The 23734-nt window shown below is 45.3% G+C and overlaps 1 protein-coding gene across 1 annotated transcript in view; it reads left to right on the top strand.

Moving 5' to 3' along the window:
- The first annotated feature begins 410 nt into the window (after nucleotides 1-410).
- reck (reversion-inducing-cysteine-rich protein with kazal motifs) overlaps nucleotides 411-23734 on the top strand; it is a 92400-nt gene continuing 69076 nt past the window's right edge. The window contains exon 1 of the mRNA XM_056299188.1: nucleotides 411-608. Within this exon, the coding sequence (XP_056155163.1) occupies nucleotides 539-608 (70 nt within the window). The 5' untranslated portion in view covers nucleotides 411-538. The remainder of the gene's footprint in view (nucleotides 609-23734) is intronic.

The raw sequence follows: 23734 nt of genomic DNA, 5'->3' as shown, positions 1-23734 counted from the left end.
ACTATAATAAATCCTAACCGGCCTGTACAGTAGGCTGCAGGTTTGAGTACAGTGTAATGGTCAGGTTTAAGGCAGCACAATGAAGTTGTCTTTCTCGGTTTTTAGAGCTGTCCGGGACCGGGCTCGTAAGCGCTGCAAGTATTTGTTGGCAGTTTTGTTCGTGATCTTCCAGCTCCGCAACGCGTCTGGTCTCTCACACACAGGCTTTGATGTTCAGCACGGGAATATTTGTGTTGACTTTGGAAACCGTTAACCGGGCTGCAAGAGTGACTCAAAACGATGTTTTCCTCTCCCGTTCTCCACCCCGCGCATGCGCAGTGCGCGCCTACTATGTGTGCAGCCCGTTACGAGTCCAGTGTCCATCTGCAGCGCCGCTGTTCCCGGCCTGCAGCAGTAGAGCGGAGCGCCGAGGAGCAGGAGGTAGCAGGAGGTAGCAGGAGATAGCAGGAGATAGATCGGCTGGGTCTCATGGAGCTCGTCAGAGGAGTGCTGTTATACAAGTCTTCTGTTTCACCATGTACTTTCGGACTGCACTAAGATGTATGTGTGTTACGAAATAACCACTTTTCTTCTCGTCGTCAACTTTATCGGTGTGACCGTCGCTCAGGGTAAGTCCTGCTTATGAACTCTCTCAGGGTAAGTCCTGCTTATGAACTCGCTCAGGGCAAGTCCTGCTTATGAACTCGCTCAGGGTAAGTCCCGCTTATGAACTCGCTCAGGGTAAGTCTTGCTTATGAACTCTCTCAGGGTAAGTCCTGCTTATGAACTCGCTCAGGGTAAGCCCTGCTTATGAACTCGCTCAGGGCAAGTCCTGCTTATTAACTCTCTCAGGGTAAGTCCTGCTTATGAACTCGCTCCTCGTCTGCATTTGATGCGCCAGGACTGGGAGCTGACGCTACAGCCTGGCTCTGGCTTGTCGGCGACTTGTAGGACTTGTACCAATCACACGGTAATCTCTCAAGTTGTCTTTGCGCTGTTCTAGTGACCTGTTGATCCAGTACCGCATCCTGTACTGGTCTACCATGACACCCGGGCTGCGTCTCTCTAACAAACCTCAGCTTTTATAACTGCGCTTTCCTTGTGACGATTAAAACAAACAGAAACAAGAAACAAGAAACAAAACGACCCAACTGGAGACTACGTAACGCACGGGTTAGGGTTAGGGTTAGGGTTAGGGTTTGTCGGCGGCAGTGCGGGACGGTGGTGGTCTGGGTGAAGGTTGGAGAGGAAGTGGGCTTCCCCGCGTTACTGGGGAACATGGGTTATCTCCATAATGTGGCATTGCCGGTTTACACTCAGATCTGTTGCCCCGCTCGCCCCGGCTCTCGTGCTGCGGTGCAATAAAAAGCCATGACGCCTCCGCGCGCGCGCACGCACGCGCGCACGGTTTTCGAGGGTCCCACGTTAAGGTGTTGTCGGCAGTGTTGGCGTGTTACCGTTTTAGTTCGTCATCGCGGGTTTCCCGTCCAGGGTACTACGTCACATGTAGACCGTTTCATTCCGCGGTTAAACGGGTCAGTGAGTAGGCCTGCATGCGGACTGGTGTAGCCTGCCGGACCCGAACTACCACCAAAATGTTCATCAGTCAAGTCAGCAGCCCTGCCTTTCCGTGCCATGATGTGATCTATCCGCATCTGAGTCCTGCCAGTCCTCCACAAGCCGTCTGCCTCGTGGGCTCATGGGAGACGGGGGTGCTGGCACTGCTCTTTTTTAATCAGGATCTTATTTTGGCCAAAGTATGTCCTGGTTTGTATCCATCAATTATCCAAATGGAGTCTGCAGGGCCATAAAGTTGCACTGAGCGCTGGTGTGAAGCTCTTTGATGTTGGCTGAGACTTCCACATTCTCCTCATATGGCTGCAGGATGTGGACTTGCCCCGGTTCCACAGACCGTTACTCCGTACTTTATTCTGACGGGGAGCAGTTGTCTAGCACACAACACAACACAACCCACTCTCTGGACCCGGGTTGTGTGTTCACCGTCTCCAGCTGGCTCGTCTCATAGTAATGAAGATTTCGCATGGCTGGTAGTGTAATGACAGGAAGTTGGATCAGTTGATCTGGACACGACGTTTCATCTGTGCATATTCTGACGTCACGTAGGACGCATTGGTCTACGTCCCGTCATCCCTGCTGGAGGATGACGGGTTAGCCTACCCTCTACTCCTACCTTCCACCTTCTCTCCTGCTCCTGCTCACTTGCTTCGTGTGAAAACTCTACTCATTGTTCTCAAGTTTCGGCTATCAAGTCTAGCCACAATATGCATCTGTAACCAATTTGACTCCTCAAAGCAAATGCCGCAGGGTTGTAGGGGAGGGGGAGCGGGGGGAGGGGAGGGGAGAGGGGGCGAAGAGGGGGCGAAGAGGGGGAGAGGGAAGGAGTGAATGGCAGCCCTTTTCCCTGTGGGCTGCCTTGTCCACTGACAAATATCAGTGCATATTCAGAGGGCTTGAGTTGGGCAAACCTAACTGCTTTTCATAAGCCTCATGAAATACCGGACCCTCAACTTGTACACGTCGTTCTGAACCAGTGGTCTCAGTATTTATATGGAAATGAGGGGGGGGGAATGGACACACCTACCCATATTATGTTTCCCCCAACAATGTCTTCACTGATTTGACCAACTCTGTATATATATAAATCAGTACTCATACACACAAGAATACAGGGCATACGAACAAAATCTCCAGTGCAACAACCAAAAATTTAACCACAACATCCTCCACCCATACACACAATCCACCCCCACACCCCACCCCACCTCAAAACCAAAATGACTGAGGCTCGTATCAGGGTGATACACTGCAGTTTCACTACATCTCAATGAACGTGCAAATGCTGAAAATAAAAACTCTTGACGGATTCGGACGTTGCAGAGGGTCATTTACCCCCCCTCCCCCCCACGTGTTTCCGTCGCATGGGCCAAGTCTGTCCTCTAGATATCACATGAAGGATCCCACATGGACCCACCGAGTACCCCCGACAGCATGCGTAGTTTCTCCTTGGGGCAGAGTCATACATAATTCAGAAATCCATTTACCTATGTACCTATACTATTTACTGTGTACCTATATGTACTATTTACTATGTATCTATACTATTTACTATGTACCTATACTATTTACTATTTACCTACATTATTTACTATTTACCTATACTATTTACTATTTACCTATACTATTTACATGTACCTTTACTATTTACCTATACTATTTACATGTACCTATACTATTTACTATTTACCTACATTATTTACTATTTACCTATACTATTTACTATTTACCTATACTATTTACTATGTACCTATACTATTTACTATTTACCTATATTATTTACTATTTACCTATACTATTTACCTATACTATTTACTATGTACCTATACTATTTACTATTTACCTATATTATTTACTATTTACCTATACTATTTACCTATACTATTTACTATTTACCTATACTATTTACTATTTACCTATACTATTTACATGTACCTATACTATTTACTATTTACCTATACTATTTACATATACCTATACTATTTACTATGTACCTATACTATTTACATGTACCTATACTATTTACTATGTACCTATACTATTTACTATGTGCCTATACTATTTACTATGTGCCTATACTTGCCCTACCGACCTTTTTCCACAATACAGCAACAGCTCATTTGGCCAATAACAGTATTTCCCCCCCTTTTTCTCCCCAATTGTACTTGGCCAATTACCCCACTCTTCCGAGCCGTCCCGGTCTCTGCTCCACCCCCTCTGCTGATCCGGGGAGGGCTGCAGACTACCACATGCCTCCTCCCATACATGTGGAGTCGCCAGCCGCTTCTTTTCACCTGACATTGAGGAGTTTCACCAGAGGGCCATAGTGCGTGGGAGGATCACGCGATTCCCCCAAGTCCCCCCCCCCGAACAGGCACCCCAACTGACCAGAGGAGGCGCTAGTTTAGCGACCAGGACACATACCCACATCCGGTTGCCCACCCGCAGACACAACCAATTGTGTCTGTAGGGATGCCCGACCAAGCCGGAGGTAACACGGGGATTCGAACCAGCGATCCCTGTGTTGGTAGAAAAAAAATTGTTGTCTCATTCTAACGTGATGATTAGCTGGATGTCGTCCTAGTTGAAGAGCTTAGGGTCTAGAAGTATTTGTAAGGATAATATGTCCTGGATTCACTCTCTTACTGCTTCCCAAAACATCTTCATTTGATTACACTGCCCAAGACAGTAGAAAAGCGTACGTTTTCCCTTTTCGCATTCGATACATACATATCAGCCAAAACATTAAAACCACCTGGCTAATATTGTGTAGGTCCCACTTGTGCCGCCAAATCAGCTCTGACCCATCGAGGCATGGACTCCACAAGACCTCTGAAAGTGTCCTCAGGTATCTGGCACCAAGACATTAGCAGGATAGCCTTTAAATCCTGTAAGCTGTGACGTGGGGCCTCCATGAATCGGACTTGTTTGTTCAGCGCATCCCACAGATGCTCCATAGGATTGAGATCTGGGGAATTTGGAGGCCAAAGACTCACCTTGACCTCTTCGTCATGTTCCTCAAACCATTCCTGAACAATTTTTGCAGGACGGCTAGGTGTATTATCTTACTGACAGAGGCCACTGCCATCAGGGAATACCGTTGTCATGAAGGGGTTTACCTGGTCTGCAGCAATGTTAAGACAGGTGGTGCTTGTCAAAGTAACATCCACATGAGTGCCAGGACCCCAGGTTTCCCAGCAGAACACTGCCCAGAGCATCACACTGCCGCTGCTGGCTTAGTGCATCCCTGTGCCATCTCTTCTCCAGGCAAACGATGCACACGGACCCAGCCGTCCACATGATGAAGAAGAAAACTTGATTTATCAGTCCAGGCCACCTTCTTCCATTGTTCCATGGTCCAGTTCTGATGCTCACGTGCCCATTGTAGGCTCTTTCTGCGGTGGACAGGGGTCATCATGGGGACTCTGACCAGTCTGCAGTCAGCAAGCTGTGATGCACTGTGTGCTCTGACACCTGTCTATCATAGCCAGCAGTTTCAGCTAAAGTAGCTCCTCTTTGGGATCGGACCAGACGCACACCAGCCATGTATTAAACAATGGTATTTTCCGTGTTCTTTTTAAACTTGTTAACATTGTTTTAAAGACGGCTTCCTCCTTAAGCCCAGTGCTACAGTGGACGAAGTCCAGTGGCAGGGAATACTCACAGGGGGGAGGTGGGCGCAAAGGGGGGGAGAAACATCCAAACTTGCTGAACAGGTTGGCTGATGATGCAGCTCCTACTGCAGCACGGGCCGTTCACCTCGCACGTGTGTGCAGACGGCCTACCCGGACTCGCACAACGCCGTTTCACAGCCGCTAACCTCTTGGTTACGTCGTCACAATCAAACTTTCCCCGGCTTCCCTAGTTAGTCGCCATGTTCTTCTTCCCCCCGTTGTCACACAACTCCCGCCCTCTACCACTGTTTTCAATAGGTTTACAGTTCTTGACAGCCACTGATTGGCTGATGAAGTGCTCACTCATTATTAGAGGCAATTTGACCTCTACAGGTCAGCCAGTCTCGTGTGGCTTGCCACACAGCTCATTAAGACGCGTGCAACTAGTATGTTGGCGAAGTTTTAAGTCATGATGAGAAAAACAAGAAAACGGTTGTGGAGCCGTTAGAGCAGGGGCCATTGTTGGCAACTGGCCTTTCTGCCCCTTTTAGGAGAATTAGAATTCCAGAAGGAATTGCATTCATGACCTTTGGGGTAACAGGAATGCCAAAAGTATTAAGGGATTCACAATAGTTCAACAGCAGTCCATTAACAATTAATTAATTGGGTTACTAGAATTATATTATTGTCCAACCAGTTTTGATAGAATAGGGAGCTATTTTTGAACATAATGTGCCGATTATTCCAAAGGAAAGTATTATTGGGGGAGAAATGATGTTTGTAAATTAAATACCATGCTAGAAGCAATTGTCTGTGGAATTAGATAGATTTAAGGGAAGTTTCTCTAGCTTATAATCACACAAAAGTACAAATTCAAGGCCTCCCATCTTAGAGAACATGTAATTAGGTATGAAGTTCCAGGTAGATGTGGGGTTGTTTAGGAATTGCTTTATCCAATTCATTTTAAAGCTATTTTCAAGAGTAGCAAAATCCAGAACGTTGAGTCCACCGCAGTTGAAGGTATTCATAGTAACAGATTTTATTTTCTATTTATTTATTTAAATGTTTACATAATCAGCCTCGTCCCTCTCCCTCTCGAGGGAGGGACAAGACTCATTAAGTTGCTGGGGAGAGGGACATCTGGAGTGCCCTACTGACCTTACTGCTCTTCCATATAAAACGGAAGAGTAATTTATCAAATGTATTACATATCTGCTTATTGACAAAGAGACTGCTGCATATGTGAGACGGGATAACCCTTCTGCCTTCGTCAGAAACACTCGCCCTTTTACAGATAAATCTCTTTGCAACCACTGGTTGAGCTTTTTTCTCATTTTATCAATGAACAAGCTAAAGTTTTCAGAACATCTTGCTTCGTCAGGTAATCCCCCAATACCTAACCTTTTCTTTAGCTGGTATGTTAGAGATCTAGCGTATTCTTTATGGGAGAAAAGCTCACACTTGTTCAAGTTCAAACAAAGTCCAGATGCTGCAGAGAATGATTCTATTGCTTTTACAGCAATAGGCATTTGACTAACATTCTTTACAAATGAGGTAGTGTCGTCAGCAAGTTGACTAATTATAATATCTCCGTCTGCAATGGACAGTCTTTTTATTAATGTGCCAGTTTTTAATAAGATCAGTAAGAAGTAGTGTGAAAATTATGACTAAATTTGGGGAGGCTGGACAACCCTTATGGATGCCACGTTTTAAACCAGGCCTCGGGGATGTAGCACTTCTCATTCTGATGGAGCTGGTACCATTGGTGTACGTTGTCTTAACTGCTTTACAGGAAAAGTCACCAAATCCAAATTGTTCCATGGAGCGAAAGAGGAAATTGTGTTGTACCGTGTCAGAGGCTCTATAGAAGTTCAGAAAGAGGAGGAAACTATGATCAGGACATAAGAATGAGCAATTCATTAAATCTGAAATGAGCCTGATATTACTGGAAATGTGTCTTTTTCTCATGCTACCTGATTGAACTTCATCAATAATTGGATCCAATACATTTTTAATTCGCTAAGAAATTATTGAGGCAAAAAACAAAACAAAAAATGTGTAGTCATTATTCAATAATGAAATAGGCCGCCAATTATCAATTGAATTGGCGGTCAAAATGACCGCCCACGGTCATTCTAGTAGTTTTTAGCGTTCCGGTCGTTGTGTGGGACTGTTTCAATATTTCTTTTCAGTTCTTTTTTTTACATATCACGTTTTAAAGGCCTTGTTGCGTTGGTTAGATTAGCAACATGTGTTGTCTGTTTTGTTTTGCAGGTAATATTTTCACTTTTTCCATTTTGCTATTCAAGTTCGACCATGTCTCTCGGAAGTTTAAGTTATTTAAAAATAATATCAAAGTTGTTGAAACGTTAATTTTGGTGTCAGTCGTTTCCTAACAGACATACTAACACATGCAGTGCATTAATATCTCAGTTGGGTATTTATCTTGACAGAATATAGAGTTTAAAAACCGGCGGTCGTTGTGACCGCCCATGGTCGTTTTAGGTAGGAGGGAAATCCCGGTCGTCATTTAAGGACATTTGTACTTACATTCAAGTATCTTGTAACTTTTCTAAAATATTCAGATTTTTTTTCAGCAGATTTGCATAATGGGAGTAAATGGAGGGAATGTTTTAATGCTCTTGAATCACTCTCCACTTTCAACTCCAACCACCTCTGCATACTCGCAGCTACCGACACCAGTTAACCTGAACGGGTCACGAGACTTTGAACTGTTAAACGTTCGTCCAGACTTTTTTTGATAACTTTAGCAGTTATTGAATCATAACAGTTACAGTTTTATGCTGTTTTTCTCAGTTGTTGAGTTTATAATGGGTGTGTATTGCGTGGAATGCTCAGTCTTTGACGACGTCCCCTACTCTAAACGTCAGCCGTTCTGCTTTATGCAGCATTTCCAGAGTTTAGCCCCTATAAGTCTCACCAACTCCATACCGTGTTTAAATTGAAAATGTAGTGACATGTTTGCTCTGTCAGACGTGTGATTACCAAAGCACCGTGACTTACACAGTTTGAACTATGAGCCTCAAGGTGACAGGAGCGCCATCCAACCGCCCCACAGACTGCAGTACCAAAAAAACAACCCAGAAACGACATTATTATTTATACAGCTCTGTAATGTCCTCAGTTCTTACTCGTTCAGACACATGCTGCACCAACATGTTGGCCCACTTCTCGTGGCCTCTCGTGGCCTCTCGTGGCTTCTTGTGGCACAGTGTGAGGTTCTAAGCTGTGTGTACTTTTAGAGATACCAGCATCTGTTCGGAGGCTGTGCCTCCATAGAACATACATTGACAGAAATGTTCAAAAATTATCTGTCACACCGTTTGAAAATTAACTGTCGCGTTGCCATGGTGATGCACACAGGGGGGGAGGGAGGGGGGAGTCCCTCAGTGCAGTCATGCTCTCTGAGACAGACAGACAGACAGACAGACAGACAGACAGACAGACAGACATAGATAGATAGATAGAAAAGGTGCAATTGTGTTTGAAATACATTGTGTGTGTGTGTGTGTGTGTGTGATACATGATAATGCATTGAGACCAGTGGTTACAACCAAACACTGAAACTATTTTGACTCCTGTGTTTACACCTTACCCAACACTCCAACCATTTTTACTCCTGACCTTCTCCTGACATTCTCTTTACCTTCTCCTGACCTTCTCCTGACCTTCTCGTTACCTTCTCCTCACATTCTCCTGACCTTCTCTTGACCTTCTCCTGACCTTCTCCTGACCTTCTCGTTACCTTCTCCTGACCTTCTCTTTACCTTCTCCTGACCTTCTCCTGACATTCTCCTGACATTCTCGTTACCTTCTCCTGACATTCTCCTTACCATCTCCTTACCTTACCTTCTCCTGACCTTCTCCTGACCTTCTCCTGACCTTCTCCTTACCTTCTCCTGACCTTCTCGTTACCTGCCCCTTACCTTCTCCTGACCTTCTCTTGACCTTCCCCTTACCTTCTCCTGACCTTCTCCTGACCTTCTCTTTACCTTCCCCTTACCTTCTCCTGACCTTCTCCTTACCTTCTCCTGACATTCTCTTTACCTTACCTTCTCTTTACCTTCTCCTGACCTTCTCCTGACATTCTCGTTACCTTCTCCTGACATTCTCCTTACCATCTCCTTACCTTACCTTCTTCTGACCTTCTCCTTACCTTCTCCTGACCTTCTCGTTACCTTCTCCTGACCTTCTCGTTACCTTACCTTCTCTTTACCTTCCCCTTACCTTCTCCTGACATTCTCCTTACCTTCTCCTGACCTTCTCTTTACCTTCCCCTTACCTTCTCCTGACATTCTCCTTTCCTTCTCCTGACCTTCTCCTTACCTTCCCCTTACCTTCTCCTGACATTCTCCTTACCTTCTCCTTACCTTCCCCTTACCTTCTCCTGACATTCTCCTTACCTTCTCCTGACCTTCTCCTTACCTTCCCCTTACCTTCTCCTGACATTCTCCTTACCTTCTCCTGACCTTCTCCTTACCTTCCCCTTACCTTCTCCTGACATTCTCCTTACCTTACCTTCTCCTTACCTTCCCCTTACCTTCTCCTGAACTTCTCCTTACCTTCCCCTTACCTTTTCCTGACGTTTTCCTGACCTTCTCCTTACCTTACCTTCTCCTTACCTTCCCCTTACCTTTTCCTGACGTTTTCCTGACCTTCTTACCTTATCTTCTCCTTACCTTCTCCTTAGCTTCTCACCTGGCACTCAACTAATGTCAATAATTTGCACCATTATCTACAGTCGAGGTCAACTGTTCTGAAAACGGGAATATACAACTGAAAAAAAAAACAATTTCTTTGGTTTCTTTTCTTACATGTTGCACTTACCCAATTTAAAACACCTTACCTTAAATTTAAAGTTAATCCCCATCCAGTGAATTTCAGGTCATATATAAGTTTTTGAATCAACTGCTTGAAATTTAACTTACATGTTTTTTTAATTCATGTATTTATCCTGTTTTACACCGGAACATGCTTGTTCAGGCTTTCAGCTTCTTCAGGAAATACCATTCAGCTCCATGCTCAAGCAAAAACATCTAAGTTCTCTGCTCTTAAGGTTCCAAAGAGTTTTTATTTTGGGAATGCACTTCAGCTTCCAGTTCTGCCAGTAGGCGATTATATTTATAGGGCAGCACGGTGGCCCAGTGGTTAGCACTGTTCCCCCACAGCAAAAAGGTCCTGGGTTCAAACCCCAGGCCTTCCCAGGTCCTTTCTATGTGGAGTTTGCATGTTCTGCCCATGTCTGCGTGGGTTTCCTCCCACCATCAAAAAGACATCCATGTTCGGGTTAAAACTCCTGTTTGTGCCCCTGAGCAAGGCAATAGAAAGAAGAACTGGAGTTGGTCCTGGGTTGCTGCAGCTGCCCACTGCTTCTATATAATAGGATGAGTTAAATGCAGAGAACACATTTCATTGTTTCATTGTAACCGAGCAACTGTACAATGACAAAGTAAAGTGGCTTTCTTCATCTTTCTTTCTATTTCTGCTTCCAGTTTTTTTCAACAATGCAGTCTATTTCAGTTTTTCAGCGACTGCAGTTAAGTGGTCAGCTTTTCCAGCTTCTTTAGGTACTGTCTTTTGTTCCCAACTCTGCCAGTACTACACTTTAGCTTGCTGGATTTTCAGTAAAGCAATGCACTGCATTTCAGCTTTTTCAGCTAGTTCAGCTCAGATTTCAGTTTTTTTCAGCAATGTTTTGCAAATTATTTCAGCTTTCATCCAGTCCACGCACTTTCCCCCAAAACTGCACTTTTCTAGTTAAAGGTTCATATAGAAAATGGTGTGGATAATAAATTCAAAACATGCCCTCCTCAGTCATGTTAACGATACTCGCGGCTTCCATCCTGAACCAACAGGCTAACTAGCTAGTGAGTGTAACGGTGTCCCCCCCCCCCCAGCTTGTGATTCGTGGCCCCACTCCGGGTGGAACTTGTCCTAAAGTTAGCGATAACAAAGCCCACCCATCTAGAGCAGGGATGGGCAACTTAGAGAGGGCCACAAAAATGTTGTCCTCACTACCAGAGGGCCTGATTGTGACCGTGTACTTGCACCAGTGGGATACTGTAACCCCATCACTTAATTAACCAATTATAGCTACTCATTTAATGAAAAGAATAAAGCATATACCGGTGATGAAAGTTTATTATACCAACATTTATATTTAATGAGCTTAACACAGAAACAAAACGTCCACATTCCTGAGTGATGTACCATTATTTCCGTGCAATGGGGTCTGAAAAACCATCATTCAATAACGATACAAAAGTTAACATTAACACTAAGTGCAACAACTAATGTTCATGTTCGTAGTGCATTTCTACTCTGCCCTCCCATTCCATAACATGTTTCAAATAAACCCGTTTAGCTCAAAATGGTAAGTGGACTGCATTTTATATAGCGCTTTTCTTGTCTACCTGCCACTCAAAGTGCTTTTCTGCAATGTATGCCTCACATTCACCCATTCACACACACATTCATACACTGATGAAGCCATTGAAACTCACCCACAGGTGGGTCAGCGTAAAGTTCTCTCTTCGTGAGATACTCGTGGCCTCTCCTGCTGGTGTACAATAGACTGAATGTCAATGTCTGTGCAGCCAGTCTGCATGAGCTGGACCAGAGTTTCATCTGTCAGCCTGTTTCTCTTTGGACTTGATGTGCTTCATTGTTGAGAAGCTGCTGTGCAGATGTAAGTGCTCCCAAACATGCTGCCATGGAGAGTGCAAAATCCCTGAGGAGTGGAGAGCGGGACTCGGGTCGTAGTCTCAATCTTGAAAGCGTTCCTTGAACTGCTGCTGCACTGTTTCTGTGTCTGCTCTGTACTTGAGAAATGTCTTCTCACATTCGGGGACATCTTTGCGCATCTCTTCACAGGCGGGAAAGTGTGCCACATTTGGCTGGTCGGATGAAACGTCTTCTTTGAACAGGGCTAATTCACACTTAAATGTGTTCATGTGTGCATAGAGATCCGACACAGTTTGGCCTCTTCCCTGCAACTGCATATTAAGGTGATTAAGATGCGAGGTAATATCCGCCAGGAAGGCCATGTCGCAGAGAAAATCTGTATCCCTGAGTTTACTGCAGTAAGCACATATAGTATCACATTGGATGCATTGCAGTGCGCAGCGCAAAAATCATCCAGCTGATCTCAGTGTGCATCTGTAAATCCCCATAAGCAGAACTAACTTCATCCAGAAAGGCTACAAACTTTCTATGATGGAGAGACTTGTTCCCCCCTGGAATGAGATTGGTAACCTTGGTAACTAAATCCATGACATGGCTGAAGTTCATTGTCTTGGCACAGAGGGCCTCCTGTACGATCAAAATGAAATAGGATTTAGCCTATGATAAAAATTCTCACAAAGAAAACCCACGTTCATAACCATATATTAATAGTTAGCTAGCAGCAACGTTACCCACCTGATGTAGGATGCAGTGCAATATTGGACAGTCAATGCTGCTCTGTTGGAGGAGCCTGGCGAATCCAGTGTGTCTTCCTCGCATTGATGGTGCACCATCGGTAGCAACAGGTGAGAGCTTGTTAAAGCCTCCATGCTCATTTACAACACATTTAACTGTGTTGGAAACATCCTTGCCCTTGGTAGTGTCATGCAAAGACACCAATTCAATAACTCCTCGTGCACTTCAAATGAACTGCCAATGGCTCTTGTGTAAATGAGAAGCTGGCTACATCCACCACATCTGTACTCTCATCCAACGCTCAGGAGAAGTACTTCTAGTCATGTATGACTTGTTTTAGCTTTCCCTCCGCATGACTTTGAATGTAAAAAACTCTACACATCACTGTGCGACGAGACAGAGACCGTTTCAAAGTTCTTAGCCATGTTATCGTCTCCAAAAGCTTTAGCCATCTCTATGGCACATAGCTTTACTACTTCGCCATCCAACAAGGGCGTCTTTGCTTTAGCAAACTCAAGGGAAACAGCATAAGATGCCTTGAGAGAGGACTCCTGTGTAGACGTGGCTTTTGTAAAAAGGCTCTGGCACCTCCAGTGTACGCGCCATATTTGTCTTTGAGCATGGTATTGTAGTGGCGACTCAAGTTGAAATCCTTCATAGCTGGTTTTGTTTCCAGGCAAACTAAACACACGGGTTTGCCTTTGAATTCCGTAAAATGATGTTCTGTTTCCCATCTTGCCTGGAAGACATGGTTCTCCAGGTCAAGTTTTCTTTTTTTGCCGCTTATGTCTCTCTTTGTCACGTGTCGTTGCGGAAGAGGCCCGCCAAGACCAAGACGAGATCATGTGCAAGCAGTTGCTTGGCTACGGGCCTCTTGTGTTCCGAGGGAGCGCCCTCTATCAGTGGACAGTGTAATTACAATTTGGATTCGGTTCAGATGTGGTCAAATGGCCCGCTTGCTTCCAACTCCAACACCTGTGAAACCAACAATTTATTGATATTTGGAAACTGACCCGCGGGCCGTACTGAGTGAGGACGGGGGCCGAATGCGGCCCGCGGGCCGCCAGTTGCCCATGTCTGAGCTGGAGGGAAGATATGATTGGTCACTTTTACTGTCATTTGATATTGCTCTCATTGAATTGCTATTGCTCGGACCTCTGTGAAATCACAGCTGGACCACCAATCACAGAGCTGAAAGCAGTTTTTTCCTTCCTGGCAACTGTAGAGGCAGCAACATTCTGATAGGGAGAAAAAGGAAGTTCTATCATTTAACCTTTCACATTTCTACAGAAACTGAATAGGCAGATATGAAGGGTTTATTTCCGCAGAAAATTTTTTAGACATTGATTGACAAATTATGAATTCAAAAAATAAAATTAGAACTGATGACTTTTTAAATATTAATTTTTAGAATATCTTAGGCTGTCTTGAGGGCCTTGAGGGCATTAGCTACCCGAAGAGGACCTGCCTGTGAAATATGATTAAAGAACCTTGACGCTGCCTGCTAATTTAGCTAAATTAAGTCTTTAACATTACAAAATGTTGACAATTTTGGTCAAAACTGCATAAACATGGAAACACCTTCCAGTCATAAGTCATTGATGTTAGCTGCTCTAGCTATTAAGCATGGGATCGTGGTTTTCGTCAGGTAACGTCTGGCTAGCTTACATCAGTGCAGATATCACAGCATCAGTCATTAGTAAAGAAGGTCAAGTTCTACACCCTGCAGTTGCTGGTTTGGTGTGTGCAGGTGCCAGACTGCCTTTGACAGTTTGCGTGGTCCTTGTATAGTCGCACCGAAACCTCTTTGCTACTTCGCTGTCAGTGAACACTGAAGGAGCAAGGTGAACGCTCAGCTATAGATGTAATGGGTTGTGTTCTGCAGTGAACTGACAGAATAAAGCCTCACGATGTGGCATCTCCTTATGCAGGCTTAAGATGTAGAAGCAACATATATCTTTATTAGCATATACATGAGTTTTTGAGTGGGATAAAATTTCTTTGCAGGTCATTGTGATGAGGTGCATTTTTGTCATACCCTTCAGATGCAGCAACCTTGATACTTGTTCCACAGGGGACACGAACTAAACTCTGTTCCCTTGGGTGATGATCTATTGATCTAGTTATACCTGGGTCTAAGAGGCAGTCTAAGATGTAGAAACAAAATATATGTATATTGGCTTTTAAGTTTTTGAGTGGGATCATGCTTCTTTGTGGCTTGTTGCGATAAATTGGATTTTTAAGGCATTCGCTCCGGATGCAGCCACTGTGATACTTGTTGCACAAGGGACACACACTAAACTCTCTCTTCCCTTGGGTGATGATCTCATTTTGCTTGGGCAAGGCTGTTGCCGTGCTGGTAAATAACGCCCTGACAGTCCAGCTCGTTTTTCTGGTGTGGCCATCTTAGTTTTTTCTGTCACTGTAAATTAGGAGCGATAAGAAAAGTGCACTCTCCCTTCCTCCTCGCGTAATGTCTGTCAGATATGACCCATCATCTAGTGGTGTTGTATAGAATAGAAAAAAGGGAGAAAGTGAACTAATTATATTAATCATATTAATTGGACTAATCATATTAATTGGACACATTGTTTGGGGAAAAATATTAGACTAGATGTCCCAGTCTTACACGGCCATATACCTCCAAAAAGGTGGGAAAAAAACATAGTTTATACTGACAAACCATATAGGCTGACACATATGAAGTCCAAATAAACATTAACTGTAATTATATTACGCTACTATTGTCACAAAAAGTCAAAATTTCATTCCACTGTGATATGTATTTAACCTTTTTTTTCGTCCAGCAAGGAAGGAATGTTTTACATTCCAGTTTTCCAACGTTTCAAAAACCTACGTGAATTATAGTAAAAAGAGAAACAAATTAGGTTAGATTGGACTTTAGTCAAGTCCGACTCATGGCAAGGACCTTTTGAAATGTGGACTTGGAACCAGACATGAGACTAAGTTTCAGACTTCATACTCGAGTATGACAACCCTTGTTCCTACAATCCCCAGAATTCATTGGGAATGCTGCCATCTAATTAATTAGATCCAAGCCCCTCCCAGAGCCAGAGCACCACCCCACTACTCATATATTATCTACCACTACTACTACTACCACTACTACTACTACCACTACCACTACCACTACTACTACTACTACTACTACTACTCCTCTGCGGCGAGCCGTCAGGGCCTTCTAGGCCTTCACCTAAGACTCCACAGAAAAGGGAAAACACTTTCATAAATATAATACAATCTTCTAATCAATCTGTTAATATCGCATTACATTTCGATTTCGACTGCACATATGAATTCGGGAGGCTCTGCTTACAGCCAAAAAACCCCCCAAAAGTCCTCCCATCAGCTTTTCCCCTCTGCTGTGACCGTGTGAGGAGACTCCTCCTGCCAGCGCCTTCCGCCTCTCCACTGAAGGTCTCCGCTATCTAAATAAGTTAGGCGTTAATGCGGGATTGATAGATGACTCAACCAATCAGATGTTGATGTGTAGCGGATGGGCGTATTCTTTTATGCTTGCCCAGCATCATAGGGCCTTCGCTGCATACAGCCTATGTGACCGACTGTTCAGCCAATCAGCAGCGGCGCCTTGGTCTGCGGTAGAAACCGTTGTGGTTGGGTTCCGCAGCGCAGCGCGGTAGTTGGTGGCTAATGTTAGCTAGTGTTTGTGGTTTTGACTTCGTTAGCTAAGCTAGCTAGCTAGCTAGCTAGCCGTGAATGAGAATAATGTCTCCAGGAGAAGTCGTGAATGACGTGGTGGCAGATGTATTATATGTGTTATATGTGTGGCGTTTCACTGGTTTAGCTGTGGCGGTCCCGGTTTCCACGGCGTCTGCTGAAAGGACATTTTCAGCACTTAAAAGAGTAAAAACATATTCCAGGAACACAACGGGACAGACACCACTCACAGCCCTGGCCTCCATTACCACTGAAAAGGACACTCTGATGGGTTTAAGCCAAAGGAGTGCTCTGTGACCGTGTGATCCACCGTCTCCTCCAGAAAGAAAGGAGAATGGGGTTTGTCTTCAAATGGACAACACTCGTGAGGCAAATGTCTTTGTTGTACAGCTGGTTGATCTGTATAATCTAGTTGATCTGTATAATGTTTTATTGTTTTTATGACCAGCGGCCCGGCTGGGACGTGTTGGTTGAGTTTCTTGATAGCATAATATGCCCAGCGGGATTACTTCCAGTAAGGCTGTACGTTACACCATGTCGCCACACGATGTCGCTGTTGTGAAGTGAAAAGTGTCAAATAACTTGATGATGGTGATGATGGTGATGATAACCACTTCTGCGACTAAAACATTGTAGCGTGGCGATATGACGGCTGGCTTTGGGTAATTGTGAGGAGGTGACGTCTCACCGAAGGCCTAGGTCGGAAATGCACGGTCCGCTACTGCAATACTACTACTACCACTACTACTACTACTACTACCACTACTACTACTACTACCACTACTATTCAATTCAATTCAGTTTATTGTCATTAAAAACAATGTGCAGGCACATGTTAAAAATCAAATGACGGCTGTGGCTTCACCAAACAGTTCAAGACAAACACAGCAAACACAGTATAAGGTATACACCATGAAGACCAAAAGCTAAAAATAAATTAAAAAAGAGCACGTGTACAAAATATTTAAAAATACCTACAGACATTCAGTGGGTAGACAGGTTCAGGTGGGCAACAGCTTGTGGAAAGAAGCTGTTTTTGAGCCTGATAGTGCGGGCTCTGAGGCTCCTGTAGCGCCTCCCACAGCGCAGGGGGGAGAACAGTCCATGGTTGGGGTGGGTGGGATCTCTGCTGATGCTCAGACCCCTTCGAAGGCAGCGTTTGTGATAAATGTCTCTTATGGCTGGGAGCTGGGTACCGGTGATATGCTGGGCCGCCTTGACGACCCGCTGCAGAGCTTTCTGGTCTACTGAGGTGCAGTTGCTGTACCACACTGAGATGCAGCTGGTCAGGATGCTCTCTATGGTGCAGTGGTAGAAGTTGGGGAGAATTTTGGGGGTAGACGGGCGCTGCTCAGCGTCCTCAGGAAATGCAGGCGTTGTTGGGCCTTTTTCACAAGGGCCTGGGTGTTTAATGTCCAGGAGAGGTCCTCGCTGATGTGGACTCCAAGGAATTTAAAGCTGGAAACACGCTCCACTTCCTACTACTGCTACTACTACTGCTACTACTACTACTACTACTACTACTACTTTCGGCTACTCCCGTTAGGGGGCGCCACAATGGATCATCCGTTTCCATCTCTTCCTGTCTTCTGCATCTTCCTCTGTCACACCAGCCACCTGCATGTCCTCCCTCCCCACCTCCATAAACCTCCTCTTTGGTCTTCCTCTTCTCCTCTTCCCTGGCAGCTCCATATTCAGCATCCTTCTCCCAGTATACCCAGCATCTCTCCTCCACACATGTCCACACCATCTCAATCTTGTCTCTCTTGCTTTGTCTCCAAACCATCCAACCTGAGCTGTCCCTCTAATATACTCGTTCCTAATCCTGTCCTTCTTCATCACTTCCAATGAAAATCTTATCATCTTCATCTCTGCCACCTCCAGCTCCTCCTCCTCTTTTCATCAGTGCCACTGTCTCCAAACCATACAACATAGCTGGTCTCACTACCATCTGGTAAACCTTCCCTTTAACTCTTGCTGGTACCCTTCTGTCACACATCACTCCTGACACTCTTCTCCACCCACTCCACCCTGCCTGCACTCTCTTCTTCACCTCTCTCCTGCACTCCCTGTTACTTTGGACAGTTGACCCCAAGTATTTAAACTCATCCACCTTCGTCACCTCCACTCCTTGCATCCTCACCATTCCACTGTCCTCCCTCTCATTCACACATAGGTATTCTGTCTTGCTCCTTCTGACTTTCATTCCTCTTCTCTCCAGTGCATACCTCCACCTCTCCAGGCTCTCCTCCACCTGCACCCTACTCTCACTACACATCACACATATACACATACACTATTACACACATATACACATGTACACATGTACACATATACACATATACACATACACACATACACTATTACACATGTACACACATACACATACACTATTACACACACATACACATGTACACACATACACATACACTATTACACACATATACACATGTACACACATACACATACACTATTACACACACATACACATGTACACACATACACATACACTATTACACACATATACACATGTACACATATATACATACACTATTACACACATATATACATGTATACATATACACTATTACACACATATACACATACACTATTACACACACATACACGTGTACACGTACACACATGCAGTATTAGTGTGTGTAGGACAGGTCAGCACTGTGTCCTGTGTTCATACACCTAATTGGAAATGAAACAGAGCTGGACAACTGCTGCCATCTGGACACTGTGTGTGTGTGTGTGTGTGTGTGTGTGTGTGTGTGTGTGTGTGTGTGTGTGTGTGTGTGTTGTGTTGTGTTGTGTTGTGTTGTGTGTGCGCACGCCTCTCAGGACACATCTGGTCATCATATGAAGGTCTGGGCACTGTTGATGTTCCATAACTGCATGCAGATACACACACACACACACACACACACACACACACACACACACACACACACACACACACACACACACACACACACACACACACACAGAGTCAGCAGCACAGCTGCTGCTCACAGCGTATGATGTGTACAGCTGCAGTACAAGTCAGTTATTCATGCTACACTGCAGAGCCCACATGAGACCTGGTTCTTCAGGACCAGTTCCAGCCTGGTGTGATCTCATGTTTGGTATGAACACATGAGCCAGAGCAGAGCAGAGCAGAGCAGAGTCCTGATCCAAGCTCACTTCCTGTCATCTCCACGGATCAACCAGCACTATTAAGGCCAACGTCAAGTCAGCTTGACTCACAAAGTCCTGGAGTAGGTTGTGTCAGAAGGCGTCACATACCACAGTGTGGAGCTCACACTCACACCCTCAGGTCCATAAGACACATGTCCACAGCACAACTTTTCATTTGACACAGCAACACAACGTGCAGCGTGGCATGTTGTGTTGCTGTGTCCAGATGATTCAGCTTTGTGTAGTGTCCTCACCTGAGCAGCAACACAGCATGCAGCATGGCATGTTGTGTTGTGTCCAGATGATTCAGCTTTGTGTAGTGTCCTCACCTGAGCAGCAACACAACATGCAGCATGGCATGTTGCTGTTGTGTCCAGATGATTCAGCTTTGTGTCATGTCCTCACCTGCATCACTGAACAGCAACACAACATGCAGCGTGGCATGTTGCTGTTGTGTCCAGATGATTCAGCTTTGTGTGATGTCCTCACCTGAGCAGCAACACAACATGCAGCATGGCATGTTGCTGTTGTGTCCAGATGATTCAGCTTTGTGTGATGTCCTCACCTGAGCAGCAACACAACATGCAGCGTGGCATGTTGCTGTTGTGTCCAGATGATTCAGCTTTGTGTCATGTCCTCTCCTGAGCAGCAACACAACATGCAGCGTGGCATGTTGCTGGTGTGTCCAGATGATTCAGCTTTGTGTGATGTCCTCACCTGAGCAGCAACACAACATGCAGCGTGGCATGTTGCTGTTGTGTCCAGATGATTCAGCTTTGTGTCATGTCCTCTCCTGAGCAGCAACACAACATGCAGCATGGCATGTTGTGTTGTGTCCAGATGATTCAGCTTTGTGTCATGTCCTCTCCTGAGCAGCAACACAACATGCAGCATGGCATGTTGTGTTGTGTCCAGATGATTCAGCTTTGTGTGATGTCCTCACCTGAGCAGCAACACAGCATGCAGCGTGGCATGTTGCTGGTGTGTCCAGATGATTCAGCTTTGTGTAGTGTCCTCTCCTGAGCAGCAACACAACATGCAGCGTGGCATGTTGCTGGTGTGTCCAGATGATTCAGCTTTGTGTCGTGTCCTCACCTGAGCAGCAACACAACATGCAGCATGGCATGTTGCTGGTGTGTCCAGATGATTCAGCTTTGTGTCATGTCCTCACCTGCATCACTGAGCAGCAACACAACATGCAGCATGGCATGTTGTGTTGTGTCCAGATGATTCAGCTTTGTGTCATGTCCTCACCTGAGCAGCAACACAACATGCAGCATGGCATGTTGCTGGTGTGTCCAGATGATTCAGCTTTGTGTCATGTCCTCACCTGAGCAGCAACACAACATGCAGCATGGCATGTTGCTGGTGTGTCCAGATGATTCAGCTTTGTGTCATGTCCTCACCTGAGCAGCAACACAACATGCAGCATGGTATGTTGTGTTGTGTCCAGATGATTCAGCTTTGTGTCATGTCCTCACCTGCATCACTGAGCAGCAACACAACATGCAGCATGGCATGTTGTGTTGTGTCCAGATGATTCAGCTTTGTGTAGTGTCCTCACCTGAGCAGCAACACAACATGCAGCGTGGCATGTTGCTGGTGTGTCCAGATGATTCAGCTTTGTGTCATGTCCTCACCTGAGCAGCAACACAACATGCAGCGTGGCATGTTGCTGTTGTGTCCAGATGATTCAGCTTTGTGTCATGTCCTCTCCTGAGCAGCAACACAACATGCAGCATGGCATGTTGTGTTGTGTCCAGATGATTCAGCTTTGTGTCATGTCCTCACCTGAGCAGCAACACAACATGCAGCGTGGCATGTTGCTGGTGTGTCCAGATGATTCAGCTTTGTGTAGTGTCCTCTCCTGAGCAGCAACACAACATGCAGCATGGCATGTTGTGTTGTGTCCAGATGATTCAGCTTTGTGTAGTGTCCTCTCCTGAGCAGCAACACAACATGCAGCGTGGCATGCAGCACACCTCCATGGTGCAGGTGTGTGGTTAAGACCGCAGTACAACATGTGACATGGTCAAGTTAAATGATGTAAGCGTTTTGTTTTCACAACAGCTTAGCTTGCTGCAGTCATGCCAAGGCTCGAGCCAAACTCTCTGACGTCACTTATTGAATGTATGGGGCACTCTAAAATGTGTGTTGTTTATTCAGACAACATCGTCAAACGGTTACATAAACTAACACAAACAGCTCAGATAACTACACAACACAAAGAAAACCATTCACACAGCGTGCTAGCTACATGGATCAGCAACAGCAGCGTGCTGCAATCACCATAGCAACGTTTTATATGCAAATCTACAATAAAGTGAAAAGTCACGTTAACCGCGGGTGAGCATTAATATCATATTTAACAAATTCATCATTCCAATGTGAGGAGTCATTATCATCCTCATCATTTTACTATCATAATTGTTGTTGTTATTATTATTGTCTTCATTGTTGTTGTTGGTGGTATTATTATAATTATTATTATTACTACTATTATTATTATTGTTGTTATTATTATTATCATCATTATTATTATTGTTATTATTATTAATAATGGTGGGGCTGCTGTTAGTGGGCAAGGAGTTCAAATGAGCGGGCACAGCCCAGTCTGGCCCACCCCCTACTCTGGCCATGCATCTGAAGCTCTGGCCTTCCTTCACACACAATTCAGTGTTTGTAGAGAACAAATAATCTTAACTCATTAATTAATTCATTCATCCATCTTCAGCCGCTTCTCCGGGGTCGGGTCGCGGTGGCAGCAAGCTAAGTAGGACACTCCAGACGTCCCTCTCCCCAGCAACGCCCTCCAGCTCCTCCTGGGTGATCCCAAGGCATTCCCAGGCCAGATTGGACATGTAGTCCCTCCAGCGAGTTCTGGGTCTACCCCGGAGTCTCCTCCCAGTTGGACGTGCCCGGTAAACCTCCAAAGGAAGGCGCCCAGGAGGCATCCTAATCAGAAGCCCGAACCACCTCAACTGGCTCCTTTCGACGTGAAGGAGTAGCGGTTCTACTCCGAGCTCCCTCCGGATGTCCGAGCTCCTCCCCCTATCTCTAAGGCTGAGCCCAGACACCCTATGGAGGAAACTCATTTCAGCCGCTTGTATCCGTGATCTCACCCTTCCGGTCACTACCCAAAGCTCATGACCACAGGTGAGGGTTGGAACCAAGACTGACTGGTAAATTGAGAGCTTTGTCTTCCGGCTCAGCTCCCTCTTCACCACAACAGTCCGGTACAACGTCCACATTACTGCTGATGCTGCACCAATCCGCCTGTCAATCTCCTGCTCCATCCTACCCTCACTCGTGAACAAGACCCTGAGATACTTGAGCACCTTCACTTGAGGCAACAACTCATCCCCAACCCGGAGGGAACAATCCACCATTTTCCGGTAGAGAACCATGGCCTCAGACTTGGAGGTGCTGACTCTCATTACAGCCAAAGCTGACAGTTTGTCATTTTGTCACTTAAGTCACTCAAAAAGGACTAAGAATTGTACTGTATTCGTGTCACTCTCCTCAAGGCGATTCTGCTCCTTGGCACTTCCCTGTTCTAGAAAATCCCGCATGGGATGTGTCCTCTTTTTACACACAATGGGCGAGACATGGAGGACCCGGGCACCCCTGATCTGAGGTGCTTTGTAAATTTAGGCAAGAATTTCTTTTTAGAATTTGCATTTCAGGTGAATCGATAAACAGGACAGAACATTGTCCTTTGTGAACGTAGGAGGTGACTGAAATGTGCATGATGAGCAAGTGTTTAGGACATAATGTGTTCAAGACCAGGGTCACTAGACATCCTGATGTTCCTCTACATCCCATGACAAATGTGCCTGCTGGATCTGATGCATGGGGGAGATTATTTATCAGCTTTCCAGAACAAATTACACATGGATATTTGCAAATACGCGAGTGAACTAGTCAGGATGACTGTGACTGTTTAAATCTGTGCCCTTTTACATCCTGCCAGATATGTTTGCTCTGTCAGTACATCACTGCTGGGGTCTCTGTTTGTGCTGGCTAGCATAAGCACTGGAGGAATGAGCAGTGGGAAGCAGCATTTTCAGTTTACAGAAAAGCATTTCAGTAAGATGTGATGGGTGTGTGTTTGCAGGTCGATGTAAAAGGGCACATTGGAATCTGTAAGCGGGACGCAGTAGCCACGAAGAGCAAGGTGGACAAATGCAGTTTTGGACTGCCTAGCTCATAGACTGAGCAAACTGGCCTACAAGTATGTTTGT

Source organism: Lampris incognitus, chromosome 19 (assembly GCF_029633865.1).
Source record: "Lampris incognitus isolate fLamInc1 chromosome 19, fLamInc1.hap2, whole genome shotgun sequence".
Classification (NCBI taxonomy): Eukaryota; Metazoa; Chordata; class Actinopteri; order Lampriformes; family Lampridae; genus Lampris; species Lampris incognitus.
Note: the sequence above shows the minus strand (reverse complement) of the source record. Positions and strands in the feature narration are given on the sequence as shown.